Source organism: Megalobrama amblycephala, linkage group LG3 (assembly GCF_018812025.1).
Source record: "Megalobrama amblycephala isolate DHTTF-2021 linkage group LG3, ASM1881202v1, whole genome shotgun sequence".
NCBI classification, from domain to species: Eukaryota; Metazoa; Chordata; class Actinopteri; order Cypriniformes; family Xenocyprididae; genus Megalobrama; species Megalobrama amblycephala.
Window position 1 is genome coordinate 43,810,200 of NC_063046.1, and position 11,372 is coordinate 43,821,571.

General features: G+C 36.0%; 1 protein-coding gene across 2 annotated transcripts in view; it reads left to right on the forward strand.

Moving 5' to 3' along the window:
* LOC125265406 (insulin receptor substrate 2-B) overlaps positions 1-6,928 on the forward strand; it is a 29,193-nt gene extending 22,265 nt beyond the window's left edge. Inside the window, exon 2 of one of the 2 annotated variants that reach the window (XM_048185609.1) lies at positions 1,620-3,266. In XM_048185609.1, the coding sequence (XP_048041566.1) occupies positions 1,620-1,642 (23 nt within the window). In that variant the 3' untranslated portion in view covers positions 1,643-3,266. Of the gene's footprint in view, positions 1-1,619; positions 3,267-4,571 lie in introns of those variants that run through there. The other variant, XM_048185610.1, reaches the window with a different exon arrangement.
* Positions 6,929-11,372: the final 4,444 nt, after the last annotated feature.

An 11,372-nucleotide genomic window follows, 5' to 3' on the forward strand; every position in this document is an offset into this window, starting at 1 on the left:
CAAATTGCCTCTCCATGCCAACACAGTTCTACTGGACCAATGACGTCTGTACGAGTTGGTGCCACCTTTCGTAAGTTCATCTTCTAGTGAAAGAAGAGACTCCCGTGGGGTCAGGGGCAATCCCACTGTCGTAGGCTGGCAGAACAACTTCTAAAATAGGCCAGGAATTAAAAGGGAGGCAGCAGTGGTTTGGTCATTGTCCCACTTATAGCGGTGGCCTGCTGTGGCATCGCACTATGACATGCTTGTGGTGTGTATGTGTGTGGTGACGCACATGGAGTTTGGTGTCCGTGCAGTGACGCAATTGGTCTTGTGCTGCAGTTCACTTTTTAGTACAGCAGATCACTGAATTAGATCTCATTGATTCCATGAAGGTGGTTAATATATAACACATCAATGACCTAAATTGGACAGGTGCAGGTCAAAAATGGTTTGTTAAAACATTTTGGTTTGTTTTGTATGTATGCAGGAGTAGGGGTAACTATGCCTACTTGTTGGCTTCCTTTTCTGTCTTTAGATGGGGGATTTTTTGTTTGTTTGTGTGTTTGTTTGTTGTTTGTTTGTTTTTGAGGAGGCACCAGAGTGACAATGGTGGGTAGTTTGATGATCTGTGGAAGATGCAGCTAGTTCCCAGCTCCAAAAACCTCATTGACTATTACTTTCCTCACTCCCTTGTATAATTTGGGCTTAATTTTTCAGGTTGTTAGTGCCATGCTCCCTGGAAAACTACATTGTGGTTTGCTCCAAGGCAGGAAGAACTGAAAACTATTGGAAAATGAAAGCTGTCATTCACATTTTATGCCATCCAGGGCTCAACAATAAGGATGGCCCGCTGCCCTAGGGCCAGTTGACCGATCTGTCACTTGCCCCTTTGCTGCTGTGCTGTGATGCCACTGTAGAAGATCAATGAATGTAACAGTTTCATCCAATTTTATGCAATGCACTCAAGACTGATTTGTATGGATTGAAACGAGTATCTAGTGTCTCAACAAATTTCTTTATTCTCTTCTTAGTATCTTTTACTGTTGTATTTAGTTGTCTCTTTCTCCCCATCCTTCTCACCTTTCTGCTCTCTCTACATAATACAAAATTTCACATCCACAGAAATAACTCATCATCACTAAGTGATCCCGCACAAGAAAGATATACAATAAAATAACAGCAATAATAAAGTAAAACAGATATACAATACTAAAATAAAATGATTTCTGCAGGTAATTGTGGTTGTGTTGGGTAACGTGTGAACCCATCTAGGGCACCATGTTAGTCATAATGTTTTTTTTTTTTTTAAATATTCAGTTTTTCTTAATCCTTTCTGAGCATAAAGACTTCTTTCAAAAATCTTAAACATCTTACCAAGCCCAGACTTTTAAACTGTAGCGTATGTAGCTTATCCAATATTAAAATACATTGGTATTTTAAATTTTTAGCATTCCTTTGTGGTGGGGTCAGTGAAAATGTTGACAGGGAAATTTTTTTTGTTTGTTTTTTTGGAAGCCTTTGGCTGGATCAGATATTGGATTATATGAAGGTGGTAGATATGTAACACTTGGCTGACCCAAACTGGACATTCTTAAACTTCTAAAACCTTGATCTTGGGTTTCTTTGTGTGTGGGCAGGAGGAGGGATGGCAACTTCTTGAGCCAAACTTGAAGACTCATATTTCTAATAAACAGAAGACAACACCAATGCTGACTCCAGTAGATGGGGTTTTTAGTGGCATCTCTCCTGGTAAACTGAGGGTGTGGTTGTCACAGTGGTGTAATAATGGCGCCAAGGTCGAGAGGAACTCTGGGACCTTTGGTTCCCCATCGGACCTGCCCTTGAACAATGGACCAGTGGCATTCCTGCCGCTCCAGACGCCGCTGTGTGGAGAGCTCTAAAAGCGGTGGCATTGTGCCTCCACCACCATTGTTGGGTCAGACAAAGCCCATTATCAAAGGCACTGTTTGTGTGCACCAGGGTCAAAGCAGGCCACTGTACGACCCCACTGCTCACCAGAGCTGTAACGGGATAGAGAGGGCAATGACAGGTGAAGGGCACGTGATGTTATCCTTAGATGGGTTAAAACTGGGTAGAGGATGAATGTAATCATGTTTTTCATGTAATTGAAAAGTGGTATTTTGCCTCTTTATTGAAAAAAGGGGCGTTGGTTATTTGTGCATACAGACAGTATGCAAGCTGTTACTGTACGTTGTTGTGTGAATGAACAGGAGACTTATCCCAAACAATGACTGTGTGAATGTAGCCTACATGTTCTACCAAGTAAATTTAAATGTAGAATTTTGTTACAGATATCTTTGCTTACAACTTAATTTTTTTTACTTAAAGGGATAGTTTCCCCCCAAATGAAAATTGTCATACTCTACTCGCCCTCAAGTCTTTCATTTATCTTTTAACTACAAATGAAGGTATTTTTAATGAAATCTGACCAATTTCTGTCCCTTTATTGAAAAATTCCACTAAAACTTTAACACTTCAAATAGTTCATAAAGACAGTAAAAGTAATCCATATGAAATAAGAAGTTTAATCCAGTGGTTCTCAAAGTGTGGGGCTGAAACCAAGACAAATGGTTGCACAGGTACTGCAGGGGGGCTGCCTGCAGTACCTGCCTTTATAAAGCGGCACCGAACGCCTATTCCACTGAATCGTTCTTCTTCAGACTGTTGACTTGTCACCGTCTGAACAAGCCTGACAGAAGTTCGTCGCCATAGAAAAGCACCTTTTCAGCAGATGGCATCACAAGCTGCTATTGTGAACGAGAAGACTGTCAAAAGAGCTCACTTCAGCCACTGATTATGTATTGTTCATACTTTTTTTTAAAAAGTTATACTCTGATTCTCTTACTGTTATATTTTCCAATGATTCATCAACATAACAAAGTAAAACTATTGCAGGTGTTTTTCATTGAACATTTTTCAGTTTAAAGAATATTTCTGTTTTTATTATTTGGTCAGATTTTCAAAAAAAGGTTTAAATGTGGGCGTTACCAAAAAAGTTTGAGAACCATTGGTTTAATCAAAGTTTTCTAAAGAGACATGATGAGCAGATTTAATTTTGACTTTTATTCACATATAAACATTGAACACAAGAGCACAGAAAATATGGTAAACGAAAGTTCAGCCGTACTTGCTCGATCTGCAAGAACAAACCTCTTTAGCGAAATTGACTTTTCAATGGTGTGACCGTTCATTTGTTTTTGAAAAATATCGGTAACACTTTACTTGAAGGGGTGTGCATAAGACTGACATGACACATTCATAATCTCGACATGACACGTGTCATGAATATGAAGGAGGTTTTATGCATGTTTATGACAACTGTCATTAAATGTCATTCGCTCAATTATGTCATTTTTAATGCAAAGATGACATTGTTTGAGGTGTCTTTGTTACGACAACTTGACATAAACCAATACATCATAACCTGTCAGTGTCTTTATCATGACAACGTGACATTAGCAAAACATCATAACCTGTCATAAACATGACATAGCAGATTAATTATCAAACTTAAAAAACTACTTAGCTTTATGGGTTAACATTACATTACATTATTTTGGTAACACTTCAGTATAGGGAACACATATATAAATGATTAACTATGACTTTTCCCTCTCTTAATTTACTGCTTATTATAGTTAATTGTTAGGTTTAGGTATTGGGTAGGATTAAGAATCTAGAATATGGTCATGCAGAATAAGGCATTAATATGTGCTTTATAAGTACTAATAAACAGCCAATATTTTAGCCATATGAATGCTAATAGTAATAAGCAACTAGTTAAAAGACCCTAAAATAAAGTGTTACCATTATTTTATAACAGTGTCATCTTTTTTAAGAAATTTGAAATTGTCTATTATCTGACCTTCTGTTGGTGGAAACTTAAAAAAACAAAAAGCAAAAACAAAAAAAACATGAAATGAAAAATAGTCATGACGCTGTTATAAAATTATTTGTCAGAGTATTGTCACTTAATGACATTTTAATGACAAGTTCAATTTGTACCACTGTACTTGAGCTCAAGATACATATTTATGACACTATTATAATGGCCTCATGTCAAAACCAACTACATGACAGTTTACTGCAATGTTAACCGATAAAGCTAAATGATGTCAAGTTGTCATGACAAAGACACTGACAGGTTATGATGTATTGGTTTATGTCAAGTTGTCATAACTCGGACATCTCAAACAATGTCATCTTTGCATTAAAAATGACATAATTGAGCGAATGACACTTAATGACAGTTGTCATAAACATTCATAAAACCTCCTTCATATTCATGACACGTGTCATGTCATGATTATGAAGATGTCATGTCAGTCTTATGCACACCCCTTCAAGTAAAGTGTTACCAAAATATCTTATGGGTTTGGAACAACGTGTGGGTGAGTAAATAATGACAAAAAATGTAAGATTTGGGTGAACTAACCCTTTAAACACTGTATATGGCATGTGACTGAACCATCAATACACTGAGTGATAAGATTAATTGAAGGGTAGTGATGGTATCCCATCTTCACATGGTTCATGGGTTAACCCTTACTCTCTTTCTCTCACTACAGACTAAGGACTGTCTAATCGAGCTCCTGCAGAGATGCCGGATGACGTGAGAGCCCTAGCACACAACCCTGTGGCACAGCAAAAGGATCCTGAGTTTTGCTTTAATGGACTTTTTTTATTATTATTTGTTCATGTGCTGTCTCAGAGCGCATCCATACGTTCTGTCTTGTACGAGTTCAGTGCTTTTGTGATTTGTAATACAATGTTTTATTCGCTGCATAAAAAGGGAGGTTCATCTTATGAAGTCATGATCCACAAGTCTGGTTTGGTTAGGCGCATGCTGTTTACAAGCATCACGCGTATGTACAAATTGTATTTATTTCCCATAAAGATTTCAGGTGCAATTACAGATTTTAGTGTTTATGTTTACCGTTTGCTTAACAGAGAGAACATATATTGGTACAATACAGACTGCAGATGGGATGTGACTGTACAGCAGTAGTTTTTTTTTTTTTTTTTTTTTTTTTAAACAAATGTCTGTCTCTGTTAGGTCCTCACTTAATGTTACACACACATCTTCAATTTTGGACTGTAGAAACCTCCTCTTTTTTTTTTTTTTACCATCAACACTGTTCTTCAGTATCTGTGAGTGTCAGGCTAGTTAAGTTTCAGTCTGCTTGCCCTGTGCTGGGCCCCAGGTGTTTTTTGCTGTGCCTTCTTGGTATGTGGCGCAACCCAAACTTAGGCTTTTTTTTATTTTTTTTTTAACCAGCATCGTCTCCTCTTTGCCAAGTGTGTTGGAGAGAGAGAGAGAAAGAGAGGAGGTGCAGGAAAAGAGGAAGGGTCTATTCTGGGACTCCCCTGATTTAATCTGCTGCAGTTGCTAAAATGCCACTCAGATAAGCACAGAGTTGATTTATATCCTTCAAATAAATATAAATTAGATATGTTTTGGTACCCACAGTAAATAAATTGTAACTTCTGCAATGTAGTGAACAAACGGCACAATACGAAGGTACGAAAGCCCAATTTTGTCTGTATAAATCTTTATGCATGCTCCTGGCAATCAACAACATAAAAACAGCCACAACATTTCATTCATATTTTATTTATAATTAATTATATTTAATATTTTAGTATTACCAATCAGCTGCTCTTTGTTCCATGATTCTCTTCTCTCAGTACTGCGGTATGTCCTGCTTTGATCAGGTCGTTCTTTCAGGAAGTGGAGAAGCGGTACAGTTTATCGAACTGTGCTCCATGACTGATTTTTGCATTGTTCTCTAAGTATATTTTTTCAAAGGAGTGATATGCACACTACTCAATCTGCAACTTTGGGTTCATTTGTCTTGGTTGCATAAGTTTAACAGCCTTCCTTTTTGTATTGTTTTTACATTTCCTTGTTACTGCACATTGTTTTTAAAAGACAAAATGAAATGTGAAACTTGTGACAAAGAAAAAAAAAATGCAAAAACAATGTATGGTATGGTCTTCATTGTTATTCTGTCAGTGGTACGAAAGTGAACTTTGTTGTCTGGTAAAAGGATCCATTCCTCATGGAATTACCAAAGCAAGTCTTAACTAGCACATATTGGCCATTAAAACTCAGCTGTGGTTCTGTGAAAACAAGGTTTTACCCAGTGTCCAAAACTATATCTAAACCCCAAAATTGCCTCAGTGTGGTAAATGAGACATAAAAAGGGTACAGGTTAGTCTTTTTCTGGCTAATATTAGCATAATATTTGTAGCTGTGAAAATGATCTCTAAGAGTTACACTGAAACATAAAAGCTTTAAATCAGCCAAATTCTTAAACTCTACATAAGTGTATTTGATATCAGACTTTTGCTATTGTATGTGATCAAGCTGACTGCTTTTTGCCATGATTTTCATTGATTAGTACAGATGTGCAGTGGTACAGCATTAATATGTTTTTCCCCCTGATTTTTTATTTTTATTTTGTTTTAATAGTTCAGATCTTTTCTTTTGGAATGTTTTTTGAAAGGCAATTCTTTGATTTGGCATCATTTGAAAATCAAAGAGATGGGTGAGTTTGTGCATCACCTTGTCAGTTTTTGTGTATTTGTCAATCCTCATTAGTATGCTTTGGAACATTTGTGTTCTGTTCGCTGTTGTTTTTGAAGTCTATGCTTGAAGGACGACAAAGTTCAGGTGTTGAGTCTGAGAAAATACAAAAAAGGAAAATCTTTTTATGGTTGTGTCCATGTGTACATATTGATGCTTTGAATTTTTTTTTTTTTTTTTTTTTCCCTGCAGTTGAGAGACATTTCCTTTTTCCTCTGGTGGGAAAAAGAGAGTGAAAGCAGGCAAATCATTTGAGCATTGCTTAGTGTTTGTATTTATCTTTTTTTTTTTTGCTTTCAATAGAGCTATTACAATAAAAAAAGTTCCTGTGACACATTTCAGTTCCGTTTGTTTTCTGTTTGTATGTCTGTGAATGAAAAAGATGTCCACCGTAGTTGAACTTTGATGTTTACTTTGGAACAAACAGTGACCCTTCTGTCTCACTACAACTTCAGTGTAAACATTACATGACATATTTGATAGAATTATTAGTGAAGAATAAACACTCCGGAGTCTGATATGATTTAATATTATAAGATGATGCAATAATAAATAATTTTGAAAACTTGGTGGGGCAGAATTATGTTGCAGTGGTTGGTCAGACTTGATTTGATTCATGATTCAAAGGTTGTAGTTTAATTCAAAAGCAGTTTTTTTGCAAAAAAATACAGATAATACAGATACAGATTAATACCACAGATAATACTTTATCTGTCAAGAAAAAGAAACTACTTAAGATTGTTCATTGCACCAAAAGTAATTTGAAAGAAACTTTAAATATATGTAGAGTTGAAGTCAGCCTTGAGGAATCTGCAAAATGTTAATTTAAAAAGAATAGATTATGAAAAATGTTTTTATTTAGTAGGCTATTGCTAATTTAAAATAAGCTATTTCACATAATAGATGTTTATATAGTAAACAAAATAACTTAAATTTACACAAAAGATCCTACTCAAAATATGCTTGATTCTTAATTCTGATTCTTAATACTGTTTTGTCACCTGGATGATCAAAATCTGCAAACATTCACTGATGCTCGAGGCAACACACCACAAGAGCCAGTGGGTGTACATTTTTGAACAGGCTTATTGGTGGAAATTGTTCTTAATTTATTAAAAGATGTTTTTTTTTTTTTTTAGTACTGCCAAAATAAAAACAATTTACCCCCCACCATTCATCCTGTGCAAATGTTTACACCCCCTGATTTTTAATGCATTGTGTTTCCTACTGGAGCATCAGTGAATGTTTTTTCACCATTAGTAATAGTTGTGTACGAGTCCCTGAGTTGTCACCAGTGTGAAAAGAAGGATCTCAAAATCATGCAATCACTGTTGGAAAGGGTTCAAACATGCAGAGGATGCTGGAAAACCAAAGAATGCGCAGGAACTGGAGGATTTTTCTGAAGAACAGTAGGCAGCTTAAAGGGTTAGTTCACCCAAAAATGAAAATTCTGTCATCATTTACTCACCCACATGTCATTCCAAACCTGTATGACTTTCATTCATTTTCAGAACACAAATGAAATTATTTTTGATGAAATCTGAGAGATTTCTGTCCCTCCATAGACTGCTACGCAACTGACACTTTGACACTTTAAAAAGAGGTTGTAAAACTAATCCATATGAATTGAGTGGTTTATTCCAAATTTTCTGAAGAGACTCGATCACTTTATATGATCACTGTAACACAGTTTGTATGTAGGCTACGGGAAGAAGGAGGCGGGAACCGGCGAACATTCAATAAAACTTTAAAATAAAATAAACAAATACAAAACGAAAGTAATGCCGGCAGACCCTCGCGGACTTCTGCCGGCCACACAAACATAATAAAACATAAAATAAAGTCCAGGCCTGGTCCTCTCTCGTCTTCCAATGTCGTCGCTCCTCCTTTTATGCCTCCGGAGCTCCTCCGTGAGAGACTCGAGGCCGGCGCGCCTCGTAGGTGATGCTCATTATCACTCGCGTCACCGGCTTCGCGCCGTTCCCTCACGGCTCTCGCCCGCCCTGCTCGTCACAATCACTTTTTATGATGAACAGATTGAATTTAGGCTTTTATTCACATATAAACATTCATCAACTCACACATCAGTTGTGGAAAGCAGAAGCTCAAGTATGTTTGCATGACGTGTGAGAACCAATCAAATTTGTTCTCGTGTGTTATCCAGCACGTTTGAACTTCCGGAAGAGGGTTGTTCTTGCTCGTGAAGCAGGTTCGATTTAGCTTCTGTTTATGTTAAGGGTCAATGTTTATATGTGAATAAAAGCCTAAATTCAATCTGTTCATCATGAAAAGTGATCGAGTCTCCTCAGAAAAAATGGACTAAACCACTCAATTCATATGGATTAGTTTTACAGTCTCTTTAGGAACTTTCTGAAGCGTCAAAGTGTCAGTTGTGCAGCTACGGAGTGACAGAAATCTCTTATATTTCATCAAAAAGATCTTCATTTGTGTTCCAAAGATGAACAAAAAGTCTTTCGGGTTTGGAATGACATGAGGGTGAGTAAATGATGACAGAATTTTCATTTTTGGGTGAACTAACACTTTAATGCTCAGGACAAAACCAGTCATGGATCATCCATGTAATGACACAGTCTTTCGGAAAAGGAAACAACAGTTAAGGGTAAAAAAAAAAAAAAAAAAAAAAAAAAATATATATATATATATATATATATATATATATATATATATATATATATATATATATATATATATATATATATATATATATATATATATATATATATTCCTTAACTGTTGTTTCCTTAACCCCAAAATAATTTTTAGAATTTTTTTCCCCCTCACCTTGTGTAATTTGGTATATTTAAATGAGTGTGGTGGCTCATTTGAAGCCCCCAGTATATGCTAAGATATTCCTTCTGTAATTATGAGCTTGTTTTCAAACCTTTTTTGTTAACAAAAATTGGAGGTATTGATATATTAAATTAATTAACCATGATTCATTTTGTGTTTCCAGAATATTTTAATTCTGTATCTAATTCTAATTCTGTTCTGTTCTTCAATAAAAAAAGTTATTAATGTTTTAAAAAGAAATATGGTCTGTTTACATCTTGACATTTTTAAACATGTTTTATGAAAGTACATGTTTTGGGTTGCTCACAATCGGCTCATGATCTCAACTGGTTCCTGGACATAATAGTAACATTCAATATTGTGATATTTCCTGCAGGCCAAATTTAAAAACGAAAAGGAACCTTAGTATAAGTCCATTAAAAAATTAGGTCAATCAATATAAGAAATAATCAGACTCAAAAACTGGCGAATAAACTGTTGGACATTGTCCATTGTGAAAATGGTAGCTGATGCAGAAAAAAAAAATGCACTGGAGTTTTTCTACATTTTCTGAACTTTAGTTTAACTTCATGGACTTCACTCTGCTTCTGATTAATATAGACAAGCACACACATGTATGAGTCACTAGGTGCTCAACGTAACCCCCTAGGGGTATTCATATACTCATGCCAGTAAGCAGTGTCAGTAAGTAGCTTGCGGAAATTAAATCGGATGACTGACCATTGCAAGTGAACTTTTCAGTTGGAGTCGACTACTTTCCCAGAAACTCAAAGCTTATTTACCTATGAGCATGTAGCAAGACCCTTAAACTTGGAAACTATTATCTCCTTAAGGAGCTCAAACCACTGCAGAAATCCACCCACACACAATCTAAACTCTAGGGAGTGTCCGAGTCTTAGGGAGGTCTAAGTCTAGGGAGTGATGCTGTCCTTATAACACAGTGGCTATGTCATCCACTGTTCTTTCACCATAATTACGCCCTTAATTGGATTCTCAGTATTTACATGTAAGCGTTTTGACACTGCTTGCTAATGTACAGGATCAATCCACTATCCACTGTGACTGGCACCGTACACATTCATTGCCAGCAGCACACAATGATACTATTTGATGATCATGAAATACCAGGTCCAAATATCATGGTTAAACCTAATGTTGTCATCATGTACAATCCGGTCCCCCTTCATTAATGTCTAATGCAGTACTTTATCAAGTATATCTTGTTCTAGCTCATCAAAAGAGCTAGATTTTTTAAACTTATTATTTTTATGCTTGCTAACAAAAGGCTAGCTGAAAATAAAGAAAGGGAAATTTTTAAGTTCCTGCAAGTTTAGCTTCAAGACATACTGTCGATAGGTGGCGAGAAGTGATAAGCTGCATATGAAATCGCATACTTCCCTACTATATAGTAGGTGTAACAAAGTTTGTGAGACAGTGTTCATAAAAAACTAAAGAGTATGAATTAATACTTCTGGCAAGATTCTGAAGTGTGCATATGAAGAACACTTTACTCTCCCATGAGGCCATGGGGGATGATTTGTGAATGGAATTGAAGTGACGCAAGTGATGCTGGTAGGTCACATTACAGTGCCAAAAGTTGTATGTACAGATTAAATTTAGGTGACACACATTCATACTACATATAAGATGCTTTTTTAGCAATGGCAAAATAATTACTTATACAAAATAAGTTACTCATGCGATTTCGCACACAGCCATTGTCTTTATTAGTGAGTCATTGAATCATAGACTCAATCGATTTGTTCAAAAACACTAATTGAAAAAGAAAAAAAAAACATCACAGATGCATCCAAGTATTCTTTACTATATACCACAGTAGGCAAAATATATATAGATTGCACTTTATATAGATTGTACTTTTTAAAATCACTAATTAAAGGGTTAGTTCACTCAAAAATGAAAATAATGTCATTATGTACTCACCCTCATTTCGTTCCACACCCGCAAG